At 40.4% G+C, this 19,806-nt stretch overlaps 1 protein-coding gene across 1 annotated transcript in view; it reads right to left on the bottom strand.

Annotated features, from left to right (window-relative positions):
• Window positions 1–833: 833 nt before the first annotated feature.
• LOC310634850 (cytochrome P450 2C20-like) overlaps window positions 834–19,806 on the bottom strand; it is a gene marked incomplete at both ends in the record, with an annotated part of 43,145 nt that continues 24,172 nt past the window's right edge. Inside the window, 2 exons of the mRNA XM_083353387.1 lie at window positions 834–994; window positions 4,082–4,258. Of these exons, the coding sequence (XP_083209513.1) occupies window positions 834–994; window positions 4,082–4,258 (338 nt within the window). The remainder of the gene's footprint in view (window positions 995–4,081; window positions 4,259–19,806) is intronic.

Genomic DNA, 19,806 nt, shown 5'->3' with positions numbered 1-19,806 from the left:
AAAGTGCGTATAGTCAAGGCTATGGTCTTCCCAGTTGCAATGTATGGCAGTGAAAGTTGGACCATAAGAAAGGCTGAGCGCCAAATAATTGAGGCCTTTGAACTGTGGTGCTGGAGAAGACTCCTGCGAGTCCCTTGGACTGCAAGGCGATCAAACCGGTCAGTCCTAGAGGAGATCAATCCTGACTGCTCTTTAGAAGGCCAGATCCTGAAGCTAAAACTCAAATACTTTGGCCACCTAATGAGAAGGAAGGACTCACTGGAGAAGAGCCTAATGCTGGGAAAGATCGAGGGCAATAGAAGAAGGGGACGACAGAGAATGAGGTGGCTGGATGGAGTCACTGAAGCAGTAGGCGTGAGCTTAAATGGACTCCAGAAGATGGTAGAGGACAGGAAGGCCTGGAGGAATGTTGTCCATAGGGTCGCGATGGGTCGGACACGACTTCGCAGCTAACAACAACAACAACAACAACAACAACAAGCAACTGGGTGGGGTGGAAACATTCCCTTTGCTTTTGGACCAGCTCTGAAATGCGCTAGAAGGAGCAGCCCATGGGCTCCAATCTGGTTTGCAGCAAGCAAAGGGATTGGTGGCTACTTTGTTGTGTGATCGATTTAGCAAAGTGAGGTTTAGCAAGCCAAGCATGCAAGGGCTGCAATGTCACTTCCCACATAAGTGGACAAGGCAGGTGAATGCATGCTAGTCTTGCATCTCAAAGAAAAGTGGTGTGAAAAGGTGCCTTTTTTGAGGGAGGCTGTTGGAATAGGTTCCAGGTTAATCCAATCAGCTCTATCATGGTTTGTTGGAGAGCAGGCAAGGTCATTCAAAGTGCTTCAAATCCCATGCCTCCATAGGGCAGAGAAGGGCACAAGAGCAGAGACATGGATCCACAGCCGCTGCTGCTGGCAGTCAGCCTTCCTGGCCCACATGCCATACTGATTCACTTGCCCCCAGTGAGGAATGATCTTGACCCCCAACCAGAAGTATCCGCATTCTGCATCAAGTAAACATTTAAGAAAAGTATACAGTATGGCCGCGAAAATCCAGCAATGGGGGAAAAAACCCCAGTTTCACATATGCAAAATCTACACCAACCCATGCCTCTGCTTCTACCTGCCACCTGCCGCCATACCTGCGACCCTGGTGAATGGGAAGAGCAGGGAGCCCCTGTCCCCAAAAGGCAGCTGAGACTCGCCTCCCCACTCCATCCCACCTGACCCTGGCCCTGGAGCTGCCCCACGTGGCCCAACAGCATTGGTGTGGCTCCTCTGGTGCATCAGGCCCTGGCACCCACCCTGGTCTCACTGCCTCCTCTGGATATCCCCCAGGCCCCAACAGGTGCCCCCGCACCATGAGCAACTTTGAGCTGGCCATGCTTCCCAACACACCCACGGCAACCACAATTCTGGGGCTTATATAGGGGATAGGCTTTATATCATGAAAAATCATGCTAGGGCTTATTTTCTGGTTGGGTCTTATTTTAGGGGAAACACAGTAAATTCATTTCCCACTCTCCATCAAACCCCTTAAAAAAATCATTTGCCACTTGTTCACCCAGAGAATTCTCTACTCTTATATAAGAGCACAGTGTTTGCTTCTTGGAGGTGTATGGAGTCGACTCTATTATTTCTGAGTCTATATTTCTTCAAAGTTTAATATCAGCTTACTGTTATGGCTTCACCTTGTCTATGATAAATTTTCTGATTCATCTTTCTGCTACACATCTATTATGTCACTGGTTTCTTTTAAGAATGAGCACTTGTTATATTTTTATGTAGCATCTAATAATATAAAATTATTATGAACATTTCCAACTTTTTATTAGTTTTTCATATAATTAATTTACAATTAGTCTCCCAGTTGATTTCTTTCTATTAATCATTTATGATGGGGGGAAACTACAGTATCTTCAACTTTTTGTTTAAACTGATGGTATTATTATTATTATTATTATTATTATTATTATTATTATTATTATTATTATTATTATTAATAATAATAATAATAATAATAATAAGAAGAAGAAGAAGAAGAAGAAGAAGAAGAAGAAGAAGAAGAAGAAGAAGAAGAAGAAGTTGGAAGGGACCTTGGAGGTCATCTAGTCCAACCCCCTGCTAAGGCAGGAAACCCTATACCATTTCAGACAAATGGCTGTCCAGTCTCTTCTTAAAAACTTCCAGTGTTGGAGCATTCACCACTTCTGGAGGCAGGTTGTTCCACTGGTTAGTTGTTCTAACTGTCAGGAAGTTTCTCCTTAGTTCTAGGTTGCTTCTCTCCTTGACTAGTTTCCATCCATTGCTTCTTGTCCTTCCTTCAGGTGCTTTGTAGAATAGCTTGGCTCCCTCTTCTTTGTGGCAGCCCCTGAGATATTGGAACACTGCTATCATGTCACCCCTCACCCTTCTCTTCATTAAACTACACATACCCAATTCCAGCAACTGTTCCCTATATGTTTTAGCCTCCAGTCCCCCGATCATCTTTGTTGCTCTTCTCTGTACCCTTTCTAGAGTCTCGACATCTTTTTTACATCGTGGTGACCAAAACTGGATGCAGTATTCCAGGTGTGGCCTTACCAAGGCATTGTAAAGTGGTATTAGTACTTCACATGATTTTGATTCTATTCCTCTGTTAATGCAGCCCAGCACCGCGTTGGCCTTCTTGGCAGCTGCAGCACACTGCCGGCTCATATCCAAGTGATTGTCCACTAGGACTCCGAGATCCCTCTCACAGTTACTACTATCGAGCAAGGTACCACCTATACTATACCTGTGCATTTGATTTTTCCTGCCTAAATGCAGAACCTTACTTTTTTCGCAATTGAATTTCATTTTTTTAGACAGTGCCCAGTGTTCGAGTCTGTCCAGATCCTCCTGTATCTTAAGCCTATCTTCTGGAGTATTGGCTATTCCTGCCAGCTTGGTGTCATCTGCAAATTTGATGAGTTCCCCATCTATCCCCTCATCCAAATCGTTGATGAAGATGTTGAAGAGCACTGGGCCCAGAACAGAGCCCTGGGGCACCCCACTACACACTTCCTTCCATATAGATGCAGTTCCATTGAGGACCACACGCTGAGTACGGCCTGTCAGCCAGCTACGAATCCATCTGGTGGTGATGCTATCTAACCCACATTTTTCTATCTTATCAAGTAGTAGGCTGTGATCTACTTTATCAAATGCCTTACTGAAATCCAAGTAAATTAAATCTACAGCATTCCTCTGGTCCACTAGTTTTGTCACTTTTATTATTATTGTTTATTATTATTATTATTATTGTTTATTATTATTATTATTGTTTAAGTTCATAGTTAAAACTTTTGGCTAAAAAAACAAGCAGGATTAGCTTTCAAATCAAAGAAAATTTATTTGTTTTACATAATAGTAAAAAGGTACTCTCAGGTCACAATGGAATGATACATCAATGAAAGTTATGTTGCACAGGAATCAAAATATGAAATTAAGTTCTATATTATGGTGTCTGTGCAATCTAACAGAGACAAGGGAATGTTGATGAGATTTTGGTTACTACAATCCAGTGGTGGGATTCAGCTGGTTCACACTGGTTTGGCAGAACCGGTAGCTAAATTTTGTTGAGTTTGGAGAACTGGGTGAATGCACACTGCTTCCAGAAGTCCTTTCTAGGCCTTGGAGGCCTAGAGGAGGCCTCTCAGGTCTTGAACAGCCCACTTGAAGTGCATGGATGCCATTTCCGGAAGTCCATTCTAGGCCTCAGAGGTCTGGAGGAGGCCTCCCAGGCCTAGAACGGCCCACTGGAAGTGCATGGATGCTACTTCTGGAAGTCCATTCTAGGCCTCAGAGGCCCAGGCCTGCATCCACACAGAGAACCCGTTATTCAGGAGTTGAGGTCCTTTCATACTGTTGAAAGGTCAAAAGCAATGATAGTCATAGTAGGACAGTCACTTATGATATATACAGTATATATCAAATGTTTTTACTTTTCTGAACTTATGGATTTCTGATACTTTTAGAATCTTAATCTTAGCATTAGAAATTTAGGTGTAGTGGAAAAATATTTCTTGACGCAATCAATCATTTATTTTTGTTGCTAATTTAAATCTTACGCTTGATGGCTCGTAGGTAGCGATGCTTTCCGTTCTTGCTACAGTCCATAAACAAAGTCTCCAAGTCTATCTGTTCAGGGTCTATAATCAGTTCAAAGGTGAAATGCTGCAGTAGAGTAGCAAACACCAGAAACATTTCCATATCAACCAATCCCTCTCCTGGACATGATCTCTTCCCTGTTAAAAGAACAAAGAAGACAATTAGTTAATTAGTTAGTCACGTGTTGAGATGGGTCACTATAGAAATTAAATAAATATGTACAGTACATGGACAATATCTTTATGCTATCCAGAAAGTAAGGCATCATCTTAGATTAGCAATGGAAGGTGAAAAACAGTATTTCAGAAAGAAAAAAACTGTAGCTTGAACTTGGAATATACCGTTGCCGTTCCAAAACATCTGGATCTAATAAAGGGGAATATTTGTAACTCAGGGTTCATATGACATGCTCTCTGAGCTTGCTTGTTTTCTTGCAGACATTTCATTACCCAAACTAGGTAACATCATCAATGCTAGTAAGGAGTGCTGTTTGCTGTCAGTTTATATGCTGGTGGATTGGCCTGTCAGTGTTGGTATGGGAGGTCTTAGAGACTCTTTGGTTGGGTTGTTTGCTGAAGGCTTCTTTGGCAGTTTCTTGACTGGGGTATTGTTTACTTGGCTGTTGGTCTGATGTTAACTTTGGAGTTAATCTATACTCATCTGGGTGCTGATTGCTGGTGGAGAGGTGCTTTTCTTCTTTTTTGGGCTGGGTGATAGTCTTTTTTGCATAGTCTACAGATGTTGTTAATATCTATGTGTCTATTGATGGGTAATTTGTCAGAGTGCCAGGCTTCTAGAAATTCCATGACATTTTTGGATTTGGCTTGGTCTAGGGTGGTGAGTAGGGACACGGTGGCTCACAGTGGGTTAGGACGCTGAGCTTGTCGATCAGAAGGTCAGCAGTTTGGTGGGTCGAATCCCAAGTGCCGCGTAACAGAGTGAGAGCATGTTACTTGTCCCAGCTTCTGCCAACCTAGCAGTTCTAAAGCATGTAAAAATGCAAGTAGAAAAATAGGGACCACTCCGGTGGGAAGGTAACAGCGTTCCGTACGCCTTTGGCGTCTAGTCATGCCGGCCACATGACCACGGAGACTTCCTCGGACAAGTGCTGGCTCTTCGGCTTTGAAATGGAGATGAGCACCGGCCCCTAGAGTCGGAAACGACTAGCATGCATGTGCGGGGGAACCTTTACCTTTATTTATTTATTTATTTTAATTCCATTTATATCCCGCCCTTCTCCGAAGACTCAGGGCGGCTTACAAGCTTAGCAGTAGCCTTCATTCTATGTATATGCCTGCTTATTAGGGCTTTCATACACCCCCCAAGCAGCATTATTACAAAGTCAGCTTAATTGCCCCCAACAATCTGGGTTCTCATTTTACCTACCTCGGAAGGATGGAAGGCTGAGTCAAATGAGGAAATGTGTGCTTTGATGTGGAAATACAAATGCTACTAATTACATATTCATGCTGGCCTTTTTGTAATTTTGGTATCATTATGCTTTGCAATAAAGACACCAATGCACATGTACCATTTATTGGGTCACACAGTCTATGCTGGATGAATAACATTATTTTTCTGCCAAGGATGTAGTATCATTCCAATCCATTCTGGTTCGATATTAAAATCACTACAAAACTGCAGATTTGATTTTTGTTTGCTGTTCCAGAATTGCAGGTTAATTCTGCGATTAATAAATAATTCCTCAATTCAATAAGTTGCCACAATTGAAATAAAAGGCACAGAACCTCTTGATCTGTGATAGGGCAGCACAATATACTAAGACAGAGGATAATCATGATGGAGGATTTCTGGAAGCTTCTCCTTTAAAAGGGAGAAATTGTTTAAAGTACAGTTTTTTAAATCATTGAACCATGGAGTAAAGGAAAGGAAAGTGGCAAAGCAGACTTTAAGGAAGGCTGTGATTACCTTTCCTTCAGGGCAAAGTTTATCATTTCTCTGCTTGAATGTTGATAACATTCTTAAATAGAACAAACCTTGTTAAATATAGTTGCCAAATAACAATGCATAGTTGTAAAATTTTATCAGCTGTTCTCTAGAAGATAAGATTAATAGTTTATGTATCTTGTGTCACCTCCATAAAAATAATGACTAAGTGGTTTGAACTACATTTTTTCTAGGAAGAAAAGAAGGAGAAAGGCAATACCCTCATCCGCCAGCCTCCTTTCTAGAAGAAATATTATTCATGTTCCATGGTTTAAATAACAATCTATGTACAAAATACGTCTATGGGAAACTGTCAGTGTTATGTATTGGGTTAAATGAGAACAGTTGCAGCAGCTGCGCAGCCGATACCACCAGGTGGTGCTGTACCGAAACTGCTGTGACAGGGATCAGCTTTCGGCGGGAAATCTGAGGTTTGAAATGATTGGTTGAATGCGTACCTGGCCAGGTATATAAGGGTCACAGGTAACCCTGATTTCTCAGTACAGTTTCTACCACCAATAAAGAGCTGCATGCTGTACTCCTCTGCCTGGCGTCTTTCCTGCGTTCCAGAACCCACTACACTATAGTCAGATCTGCATTTAATTAAAGATTGACAACAACAGCATATTCTAGATTTCTACTATTGTACACATTACATACATGAACACTAGGGGGAAAAATTACGATCGCCGATCGCTAGGGATGAAATAAAGTTTGGAGACATGATTTTTTAAAAAAATCTCCTAACTCCCAGCAAAATGCTTTCTTTCCAGACATTTTTTTTAATATGAAAGCTTCATTACTCAAGTTCCCTGCACGGGGGACAGCACTGTCTCTATTTGTTTCCATGCAAAAAAACATCTACATCTGTTGCTAGCTCATACTTAATATGACGTCAACTACAGTTTTGAGAACTTTTTTGCAAGAGCTGTTGCCAAGCCAGGATTCCCTCTCTTATAGTATAGGTGTCGACAAACCTTGTTTGTCTCGGCTAAATTTCATTTTGTTGTTTTACCACATTTCTCGACCATACCAAACAATTATTGATTTCCTTTCTTATTTCTATAATACTAGCTATTCCAGGAATTTGCATTATCTGTGTGAAATTGGTTTGTTTCAGTTCTAAAACTGGACAATTATTTCCTGAAATCTGTGGAAATATTCATAATGTAAATCCAAATTTTGTTCCAGATTGCTAAAGCTACCCTAAATTGAAAGATGCTGGAGACTGGAGTTTAGGTAGTTTCGTCACATTATATCATGCCAAGAACTGCAAACAGATAATTTCACAGTGAGTCAGAATGAGCTCCATGTCTTTAGTCAACTTAGCTTCTGGTTTTTGTTTCCTTTTTCTTTTGGAGAGGAGGGGGAATGTATACTTTCCTTTTGCTGTTTTGTATTAACTTGCTTATTTAGACACTAATGTTGACCAATTCCCTCCTGGCGCATTTATGCGGCTCGGGAGGAGACACGAAGCTGGTTCCAGGCAGTAATAACTGCCTCTTTGAGGGAGGGTGTTTTCCCCGCCGCCTTGAAGGGGGCGGTGGTGAGGCCCCTTCTCAAGAAGCCTGCCCTGGACCCAGCGATTTTGAATAACTATCGTCCGGTCTCCAACCTTCGCTTTTTGGCGAAGGTTGTTGAGAGTGTGGTGGCGCATCAGCTTCCTCTGTTCCTGGAGGAAACTGGTTATTTTGACCCGTACCAATTGGGTTTCAGGCCCGGGTACAGCACGGAGACGACATTGGTTGCGCTGGTGAATGATCTCTGGAAGGCTCGGGACAGGGGTTGTTCCTCTGTCCTAGTCCTATTAGATCTCTCAGCAACTTTTGATACCATCGACCATGGTATCCTACTGCGGCATCTCAGGGGGTTGGGAGTGGGAGGCACTGTTTTACAGTGGTTCTCCTCCTATCTCCTGGGCCGCTCGCAGTCGGTGTTGACAGGAGGGCAGAGATCCTGGATTCACGGGTCAGTTTTGAAGATCACATAGGAGCCATGACCAGAGGGGCTTTTGCCCAGGTTTGCCTGGTGCGCCAGTTGCGACCCTACCTGGACCGAGATGCCCTACGCACAGTCACTTATGCACTCGTGACCTCCCGGTTAGACTACTGCAACGCTCTCTACATGGGGCTGCCCTTGAGGACCACTCGGAGGCTTCAGCTGGTGCAGAATGTAGCTGCGCGAGTTGTGATGGAGGTTTCCTGATACTCCCATGTAACACCTCTACTCCGTGAGCTGCATTGGCTTCCGGTTGCCCTCTGGGTGAGATTCAAGGTACTGGTGACAACCTATAAAGCCCTAAATGGCTTGGGTCTGGGATATTTGAGGGAACACCTCCTGCCGGCATCACGTTCGCTTCGTCCTGTGCGCTCCCACAGGGAGGGCCTTCTCAGGGTGCTGCCAGTAAAAGACTGCCGGCGGATAACACCCAGGGGGAGGGCCTTCTCTGTGGGTGCGCCTGCCCTTTGGAACCAGCTGCCCGTGGAGCTTAGGACTGCCCCCGACCTTCGTTCATTTCGCCGGGACCTGAAGACCTGGCTTTTTGAGCTTTCCGGCCCAGGCTGACAGTTTTAATTGGGGTTTTTACATTTTTTCAGGGATCGAATTTAATCATTTTAATTGTTTTTTAATTTTTGTATTGTATTGATGTTTCAAACACCTTGTAAACCGCCCTGAGTCCTATGGGAAAAGGGCGGTATATAAATCTAATAAAATCTAAATCTAAATCTAAATCTACCTGACATATTTTGGACATAAAAATATTACATCCAAAGAAAAAGCCAAAGGCTTCCTAAATCTGTGGCGAAGAATTGGGATTACTGTGTAGTAAATTACATAGCACATTTGAATGTTCAAGGGATGAAATAAGGTTTGGAAGCATGTTTCTGGGACACTGATCTTGAAACTAATACAGATAGTGGCAAGGGCAGGCAGAAAACAGCATCCATCAGCATAGATAAGGTAACACCTTAACAGCCCTACAAGTTACTGCCAACCTTGAAGACTCCAGATCACTAAATCATCCATAACCCCTCTGTTATGTCCAGAGAAAGGCACGTAGGCATCCTTCTTTTGGAATTCACTATTCTCATCCAAGAAATTACTTGAGTCAAACGTCCTAGGATTTTCCCAGCACAGAGGATCAAAATGCACTGAAACCCTTAATGGAAGAACAGTTGTTGAGCCTTTAAGGAGACAGGAAGATACAGAGAGCAAAAGTAGCTGGTTTCCCCCCCCCCAAGGAAACAGATAGTTCTGAATTCTTTCAAAAATAAGAAGATATAAAAGGAACATTGAACCAATTTACAAAATTTCACAATACCTGGTGTTTGACCAATGCGTATTCATGTTTAAAGGCAGAAAATTATGCTAGTTGAAATGAAGAACATAACAAGTCTGATTTATCTGCTATGTTTCACCAACATAAAAAGCATTTATCTTTTTCAGATTGCAAGTTGAATTCAATCGGAGTGAAGTTATTAGAAATGCTTGAGACTTTAAAGTTATCTATTCAATATCTTATTCCTTTTCTCCAACCAAAGAAAATCATTATTTTGAATTATTTAAAAATTCTCTCTAGTTGTGTTAATATTGTACTGCCTTGGCACATCAGCACCATTTCTATTTAAAGGCTTTTACACATTTCTTTATGGTGCTCTTTACCCAGAATGAGATTGGGGGATTAAAACATCCCAAATCATTACAGAAGGCTAGGACAGAGACAATGGGTGCCTATTTAGCTTGCTACAGAAGTTTATCGATAATGTCATATTCAGCCTTCACCATTCTCTGAAATCATGAAATCATCTACCATTTATACAGGAGGCTGCACAGCAAAGCATGGCTTGTGGTTACTGTCCCAGCAGCAAAGAGTCCATGCACACTATTCACAAGTTTCAGTAACGTAGATATCCTCAAATGAGTTCTGCTTCTGAAAAGGAAACAGAAAGGGAAATGGAAAAATAAAAATTCTACTTGGAATTGAAATAAATTATTTCATGAAACTCCTCACAGTGCCTTTTTCAATTAAAGGAAATGTAATTTAAGCACACTGACTTTAGAATATATGGGGAAAGTCTTCAATTCTAAGATATTTTTGTATCTGCATTTGATGCAGAGGAAGGAACAGCTTGCTTGTCGTGTAAAATTTAAATTAGCCCCCAAAGCAAATTTCTATACATACTCATTTTTAGAAGAATTATGCTTTTAAAAATAGTAGCCTTCATTTCTAATGCTTGGCCTAATTGGGAGAATAGTATGGATAACTTTAGCAACAATTATGCCTGCAATAGGAATACATGCCAACAAATGGCCATGAAGGAGGTTGCTCCAAAAGTAAACAAAAAAGAAGGGAAGAATAAATATTTACATATTTCTTCATATGGGATGGACTCATTTGAGCTGTGGTGTTGGAGAAGGCTCCTGCATATTCCTTGGACAGCAAAGGTGACTAACAAGCAAGTACTGGAATGCATAACACCAGACATGTTACTGGAAGGCAAAATCACAAAACTGCTTCCTGCTGGGGAATTTACTGGAGAAAGCAATTATGTTTGGAAGAGTTAGTTGTAAAAGGAAACATTCCACCAAAGAACACAGTGTCTGGACACCTTCAAAGCTGATACCAGCCAGAGCACAGAACAACTCAAAGAAGTAGGGCAAGATTGGAAGACATGAAAAGACCTGGCCCACAGAATCACCAGGACATGGACAGAACTGAATAGATAACATCATCTTCCTCCTCTTCCTCCTCCTCCTCCTCCTCCTCCTCCTCCTCCTCCTCCTCCTCCTCCTCCTCCTCCTCCTCCATCTGGGATGAACTAGTTTCTTCTAATCCATCCAACACTTTTAAAAAATAATAATTCCAAACACTTTTTTTCTATTTCTTTTCCTATCTCCTTCCAGAACAATCTTGTCCACTGAGGATGGTTTTCCAAAGCGCTTTAACTCCCAGAAGAAATTTGATTTAAATGCACTTAATTCAATCCACGTTACCTTACAGTTCTCCATCTCTCATGCAGCCTATACTTATCCATTATTTTCTTATATTCTTTAGTTTACCTATCTCAATTATCCATAAAGTGTTTTGATGATTGATGAATTTGCTTGATGTGTGATTTAACAAGTGTGTTCTCTTGGATAATGCATCCAGCATAACATTTCACTTCTTTTGAGCAAACTTGTAATTTTATGAATTTATAATTATCCCATTAATACTTCCTAGTATTTCTGATCTCTTAGTTGGTGCAACCACATTAGGATTTTAGTACAGTACTTCTGAGCAAGCTTGTAATTTAATGAAGCCAAACATGGATAGTGGATAGAAAAAAGGGAGAAACAGCTTCAAAGCTTCCCTTTGTACTTTTCCCTTTGTTTATTTTCCCTTTGCAAAAATTAAAGGAAGTGGGGTACTCGCTGCCTATCTTAAGTTTTTCTTTACTTTGTGCACCTAAGTGCAAAGAATTTGAGTTTAATTTTACAATCTATTTTTCCTGTAACTTCGCATAAACCCTTTCCAGCTTCTTTTTTTAAAAAACCCATTTCCTCCCCCAGACAAAAAGGGCTTCCTCCTGCAGCCCCTCAGACATTCTTTTCTTACCCATCCCCAAAATCTTGCAAGTTGGACAGTGTGAAGTGTCGCAGCTCTCTCCATTTCTTCTTATCAGTGGTGGTCATAACTGAAACCAAAGACACAGGAAACAGGTCACAATGTGATGTCAGTTCTCAAATTTTGCAGAAGGGCATAAAAAATATGCATTTTTTTCTCCCCATTTTTAACGTAAACAGCACTTCCTTGTTTGAATTACTAATTAGCTGACCTTCACAATTTTCATCTTTCCATTCTTGGCTTCTGCCGTATTAACAGAACAATGAATGAGATTGTGAAAATCATGTCACAGTTTTCTGTAAGTGTGATATGAATAGGAACAACTCCCTACACCAGACATGGAAAGAATTATTACTGAGATGCAATTTTCAGTGGTACTTTTGTAAAGTAGAGTTTTCACTAGAGAAAAGAACACGGTTTCAATCTATGCTTTCTTGGTTATGAACCAACAAGTCACTGCCACTTATTAGCAACCTCTTAGCAATAGCAATAGCACTTAGAAAGTCAGCATATTACCCCAACAATCTGGCCCCTCATTTTACCTCGGAAGGATGGAAGGCTGAGTCAACCTGGAGTCGCTAAGAATCGAACTGCCAAACTGCTGTCAGCCGGGAGTCAGCAGAAGTAGCCTGCAGTACTGTATTCTAACCACTGTGCCACCATGGCTCAGGTTAGCAACCTCATAGATCTGGTCCTTAGAAATCTGTCCCCAACACAGTACTTGCTCCCATTGCAATTCTGTCCATCGTCTTCCACCTTTCCCACCATTACAGCTCACTCTAGTGAGCTAAGCTTTTGCACTGTCCTAAGTATAAGAATTTGGTCATTTGTGCTTCATAAATGTAACTCTGAGTTACTTATTTAACTATCCATTTGTTTGTTGGCTTGGTTGACCATAATATCCCCTGGAATCTTCTCTAACATCAAAGTTCAAATATGTTAATATTCTTTTTGTCCAATATTTCTTCAAAGTCCAAAATGAGGGTACATGAAATTAACTTTCAACATTAGTCCACAAAGCATGACTCAAAGTGTCTTTTTTGAAAAGCATTTTGTGTGGACCAGTTTAAGGTGAGATTATTTTTCTTGCATGTATACAATAACCTGAGGAGACTTCCGGAGTGGAAGAAAAATGGTGAAAAAACATTTCCTCCCACTTCATGAAGCCTAACAAAATCAACATCTTTACAAAACATTCATAACTATCAGTAATATTACTGGCACTCAAATACTTTCAAATTCCTTATTAAAATTTCAAAGAAAAACAAAAAATAAAGAAATGAAAGAGACTGAATCTTTATTTTTGAATATTCGCCCCTTTGAAGGCATTTCAATCCGCCCACTAAATTCTTCTGAATGATCTATCAAAGCATCTTTTACAACCCCATATCCACAAAGAGCAACCATTGGTTTTGATCCGATTCAGACAGTCAATATAGGTCCATATTTTGCAGCAAACTTAAGGTAGAATTATTTATTTTATTTTAATTCCATTTATATCCCGCCCTTCTCCGAAGACTCAGGGCGGCTTACAAGCTTAGCAGTAGCCTTCATTCTATGTATATGCCTGCTTATTAGGGCTTTCACACACACCCCAAGCGGCATTATTACAAAGTCAGCTTAATTGCCCCCAACAATCTGGGTCCTCATTTTACCTACCTTGGAAGGATGGAAGGCTGAGTCAACCTTGAGCCTGGTGGGATGCGAACCTGCACTAATTGCAGGCAGCTGGTGTTACTTAAGGAGGCATTAGCCCACTGCTCCACCAAGGCTCTTTTAGAAATTAGATGAAATTTCAATTAGGTGATAAAAACATTTTTGTGTGAAATTATTTTAAAGTATGCTTGAAATACTTCTTAAATTTGATAAAATAAAATTAAAAATATAAATAAATAAATAAATAAATAAAATTATTTTATCAATAGCTGGAAAAATGAGATAAAGACTAAGAACTTAACTTGTATCACTAAGCAAACAAATCTTTCCAGACAACATGTTGTTTTCTAAGCACTAATGAACTGTGATAATAGAAAATTAATAAAATATTTTTAAAAAATACTTCTTAAATTTGATAAGAGATCTTCAGCATGTTCAAGCAAAGCTTCAGTAACTTCTAATGCCCCCAAAATACAACAGTATGATTATGTTCCATTACATGGCATATATCTCCTAGCTGATCAGTGATGGACAATGTTATGTTGGCCTTCATGGATATCTGTGGATTAGTGCAGGTGTCCTCAACCTTGGCAACTTTGAGACTTGTGGACTTCAACTGCCAGAGCTGCTGCAGGCACCCCACTGCAGCTGATCCACCATGGGCATTCATACCCAGCTGGCCCTCTGTCAGAGCACCCCTGCCACCACTGGCCCTCTTCCTCTGACCCTTCATTCCTGGTGATTCTCAGGGGGACACTTGTTCCCTGCCAATTGCCTTTGTGGGACATTTCTTCCTATCCCCTTGCCCCCCACTTTGAAATCCCAAATCCAAAAGGAGCAGCACCTGCTGCCTTCCCTGCAACCCAGCAGGCGAACTTCTTCCACAACTAGCAGAAGAAACAAGAACGGTGTTGTGATTCAGTGTCAGCCTGTGCTCCCAGCAGCTGAGTCTGAGGAATCTGAGGAGGAGGAGGGGTTTGGAGAGCCTTCAGTGTCAGAGGGAGGCTCTGATGCACTGCAGTTCTCTCAGCCTGGCCCTTCTAATCATGTTCCTTATGAGGCTCAGCTGTGTGAGGAGGAGGTGTTGGACTCAGAGAAGTCACAGCTGAATCTGTTCAGAGACACTAGAAGCAGAAGGCAATCCAGCAGAGCAGAGCAGAGAAAATCTATGACGCAACTCAGTGAAAGGAGGAGAAGGCACTGAGAAGCCACGCCTTGGGACAGATAATAAAAGGGGAAGGTATGGGTGGTGCTGGTTGCTGAAGGCAACCGTTCGGAGACATTCAAAGAGAATCCTGGTCTGTTCTTGCTAATCTGTTTGTCTCTTGTTTGTCTCTTGTGGAATGTTTTGAATCATGTATTTTTGGTTGAAGAAAATATTCTGCTGCTTTTTTTTTTTTGAAAGATTTTATTATTTTGAATAAATTTGGGTTGGGGTTTTTCCAGCCTATTGGTTGTTAAAAGGAAAAAGGGGTTGTCCCTGACACACAAAAAGGGCTGGTCGTAGGCTGGAACAGAACAAATGGCAAGCTGCAACACCATTTTCCCTAAACAATTGTGACCCACCCAGGTGAAAGAGTCCAGATGCTCTTTGCACCGCTGGTTTCCTCACTTTGTAAATGCAAAGGGCAGCCGCTCACAATATCTATAGATACCTGTGGCTCCAGTTTCCTCCAAGGCTCAGAGTGCTTAAAGCAAGGTAGATTATAGTTTCAGGATGAGGGAGGACAGGAGGAAACAGCCATTTTTAATCCCACCATGCCAGGGGGTGGGCTTGCAACACCAAGTTACAAGCAGGAATGGCAGAATTGCTTTGCTTGCACTTATGGGAATGACTCACTTTTCTCAGCAGAGAGGGCAAGTCAATTAAAAAAGCTGGTTTCTGGATGAATCATTGCTTCTAGAAATCGAGCTGGGCTCTGTTCAGACGGAATTTATTTTCCACCTGGGAATGCTGGGAAAGGACGTAGAGATGGCCTGCCTCTTCTCATTACAGCTGCTGCTTGTTCTTTCATTATCACTTTGGGAAGACAGTAGAAGTTAGTCCTTGGATTCATCATATAGTTTAGTGATGGTGAACCTTTTAGAGACCGAGTGCCCAAACTGCAACCAAAAACCCACTTATTTATTGCAAAGTGCCAACATGGCAATTTAACCTGAATACTGAGGTTTTAGTTTAGAAAAAACAGCTCATACATTAACATCTTTTGTCTTAAAAGAAAAACATAATAACAAAGCTTTCAGTGACACAAACAACTTTTTATTGAAAGGTAAAAGTTTGCATTTGGCATGCTTTTGAACAATTAATGTGATTTTTGCTGTTGTATGCATGCTGATCATTTGTCTAACCTTGGTTCATATTTTGTACATTTGAGAGCAACATATGCAGCACTCAGGTCATCTGTTAGTCTGTTTCTGGTGTCGGATTTGCTATAATTCAAAGCTGAAAACAGCGCACTCAGTCTGAAGGCTTGTTTTGGCTAGGAAGGGCTTCAGAAATGGCCTTTTGCTGCAAAAACTTAGCCAAAGAGCGAGGTGCACGTGCCCACAGAGAGGGCTCCAAGTGCCCCCCTCTGGCATGCATGTCATAGGTTTGCCACCACTGATATAGTTTATATATTTAGTTGATTTGGGTTTCAGAGTTTGATTTGCTTCGATGGAAAGGAGTTTCAAATATGAGGACAGTCTTGGACTGGATGTCTCCAAGCATATGCAGTGCATTCCTCTTCCGTTAGGAAGTCAGTACTTCTGTTAGGAAGTCAGTAAATATTTCTTTCTTTTTCCCCTCCCTCCCTCCCTTCTCCTGTCCAGTTCTTATTAAACCAAACAACGAATGCTCTGATTTGGGATTCTTGTTCTGTTGTCTCATCATGATTAATGGGGTAGTGGATAGTCTTAATCTGGTTCCTTAGTTGAGACCTTTCTGACTTGGGCGATCCTTCTGGTATACTTTCTGGTGGTATACCTTTAGCATAGCTCTCAACCTTAACAAAAAACACAAGCATCTCCCCCATTACAAGTCGGTATTCACATGGAGGGACTCTAGTCTTAAATTTATTAGGACAGAACATGTGTCTGTATTTCAACAACCTGGTATCAAACAGGATGGCTAGAGGAAGAGAAGGTTTCAGTGAATTTGATGCTAAAACAAATGATACAAATCTGTGGCTCAGAAATTTATTTTTCTACATATTTTCTTTTTACTCATTATTTTATAATGAACTCTGAAGTTCCATTGTGAGTTGATCAGATGGTTACAAGGTGAATTTAAACTAAAATTATTGCTGAAACTACAGATGAGCCCCCAATAAAATTAGATGCTTATAGGAAATCAAACTAATAAAATTAGGGAAAGGTATAGATATCTTTCAAAGTAATCACCAGAAACTTTGAAGAAGTACAATAGTGAACTAAACTTACCTTTGGATAATATTTATACAGAAGTAATACATCTCGCTGAAAGAGGTTCCCCAGAATAGGCCATGGAGTAGGTCCAGGGGGCAGCTGCCCCTTTTTTTCTTTATTTATTCTTTTTTGTACATTTGGAGAGATGAGAAAAGGGTGAAAAGTATACAGAGAAGAAGCAAAGCTCCTGCCCATGTCAGCTCCATCCTCTCCTGAATTGTTTTCCTCTTCAAAAATCTCAGAAAATATTTATTTATTTATTTATTTTATTTATTTAATAATATTTCTATACCGCCCTTCTCCCGCAGGACTCAGGGCGGTGAACAGGGCAAGAATAAAAATAATTTAAATGAGACATGATTGAAAGAAGTAGGTCAACTGAATGTAAGAAGGAAAGGGGTACATATTTTCATGTTTGGGCTTGCAAAGAAGTACAGATTTATTGGCTTAGGGCTTGGAAATGGATAACGGAAATGACGGGTCAAAAAATTCAATATAAACCAGAGACGCTATTATTAGGAATATTAGAAAAGAACATAAACAAAGCCGACAATACTTAATCATACATGTCATAACGGCGGCAAGAATTTTGCTTGCTCAAAACTGGAAAGTAGCTGAGGCTTCTAGTGGAGATGCGCTAATAAAGAAAAACTTGTATTGCGCAGAACTGAACTGAACTGAACTCTCTTGCCTGATCTGATGGATGAGCAGATGTAATTGGGAAGAGGCAGTCCTTCAGATAACCCTAATAACTTTTGAAGCCTTGTAGGACTTAATTTTTTTCCTGCACCAGTTTGTTAAAGTACTGAGTTCAGTACTATGAGCATAGATTGTCTACTGTGCCCAACAGGAGGTGATTTACCAACTAATGTTAAACTATGCCATTTCTATATTGATAATTTATTCATTAAAAGGTAAATAGCATTTAATCTTATTAGCCTGTATTTTCTCATTTCAAGCCTGAAAAATAGAAAGTGATAGTTTTGTTTTTATCAGTGGGTAGGTCAGCTTTTATCTGTTTTTTGTTTTGTTTTTTTGCAGGAGAAACAAACCTTGTTCAATTATCCATAGCACCTATAATTCAGTAACAGGATTAGACTCCGGATAATGAATGCACGGGATCATGCTACTTAAGAGTCTTCATAGAATTCATTATGCAAGACTTCTTTGGTAACCATGGTGTTCTGTGATTAGGGACATTTCATTAGAATTAAATCTTATATTAGGATCACACATGCACTTTTGGAAAAAATATATCTAAAACAATTGCTTCCTCTAGTCTAACCCTTCAAATCATGTGCAGACCACCAGCTACTTACTTGATTAGTCCTGAATTCTTGACAATCTGCAAATTCAAATGTGTCTTGCCCTTACCTTGTTCTACTGTTTATGAAGAGTGAATTGTGTTTCATTGTCAATAGTGGGGTCATCAGCAAAAGGTAGTTCATGCAGGAAGAGTTCCCTTGAAATGTTTACTTTATTTAGTCCTTGTTTGAGTGCTGGTATCAAACTGTTTATGTGATACCCTCTGCCCCACCAAATAATTGAAACCTGATTTATATCCAAGTCTATTCTGAAAAACTCACTGGTTGGACTTTGGAAATCACTTCAAGGTTGGTTAGATTTCAGTGTTTGTTGAACAAAGTCTGTTTTACTTTGAAACAGATTCTGTCCTGTCTCCATAACTTTTATGTTTGCTTCACACTTTCACCCATTTGACAAGGGAAACTGTAAAAGCCTTGGTGAGAGCCTTGGTGGAGCAGTGGGCTAATGCCTCCTTAAGTAACACCAGCTGCCTGCAATTAGTGCAGGTTCGCATCCCACCAGGCTCAAGGTTGACTCAGCCTTCCATCCTGCCGAGGTAGGTAAAATGAGGACCCAGATCGTTGGGGGCAATTAAGCTGACTTTGTAATAATGCCGCTTGGGGGTGTGTGTGAAAGCCCTAATAAGCAGGCATATACATAGAATGAAGGCTACTGCTAAGCTTGTAAGCCGCCCTGAGTCTTCGGAGAAGGGCGGGATATAAATGGAATTAAAATAAAAATAAATAAATAAATAAATAAAAAAAGGGGCCTGGCTGACTGCCCAGAGAAATAGATAAGATACATAAACTTGAGAATTTTGAAAGAACAGCTGAGAAAGGCTCTGTGTTCCCTACCTAGAAAAAAAACTTTTTCTCTCTTTTGGATTTTCTAAGTGTAAAGCCTTTAATCTAAAATACCAATATGGAAGAAGACCAGGGACAACATTTCTTTATGGATGAAGATCAACAAATTCTCTCATGTTGAAAACCCTAATTCAAACTCTTACCACAACCAATGAAATATTAAGAGGCTATGGGAAGGAACAAGAAGACAGCCCACATATGAAAGCCCAAACTTTGACCACAACTAAAGAACCATCTACACAAAATACAATAGAAAAAATGAAACATTTAAATACTATGACAGAAGAATCTACTATTTAACAAATATTGACATTTGGAAATCCAGAAAAGACATCAACAACTTGGAAAAAGGAAAAGGTTTCCTATACAGCTCAGAAGGAACTAGAGGATCTAGAAAAAGAACAGTTGGATGAGAAGATAAACAATTCAGAACAACCACACCGATATGGAAGAATAAAGAGATGACCCACTAGACCTACAAGTCCTCTCAAAAAAATGGTGACCGGATGGTTTTGTCAATATCAATTAATATACATGATATTACAAAGAGATTGGTTCGATGACCCAAAAACAAGGACATGGAAGATGATTTGGCAAAGGGAAAAAGCCAGAATAAGACTCAAGAAGAATGGAGTTTCGACCACCTTATTGAAATCTAAAACAGAATGTACTTAAATAGATAAGATGTGCATGTTGAACACAAGACATTGTTATGAACTGAGATAAAGAAAAAAATGGTCATTAAAATTTAGCAGTATAAATACTAATAACTAATTTGAATATTGATTTATGCATATAGGTCATGAAAGGTAAATAATGTAGATAAGCTAAAAACGTATTGATGAAAGTAATAAATAGGTCTATAGGGAATGTTAAAAATGAAAAAATATTAGTTTAAGCA

This window comes from Vipera ursinii (genome assembly GCF_947247035.1).
Source record: "Vipera ursinii genome assembly, chromosome: 2".
NCBI classification, from domain to species: Eukaryota; Metazoa; Chordata; class Lepidosauria; order Squamata; family Viperidae; genus Vipera; species Vipera ursinii.
This window is presented reverse-complemented; position numbering and strand designations above follow the sequence as displayed.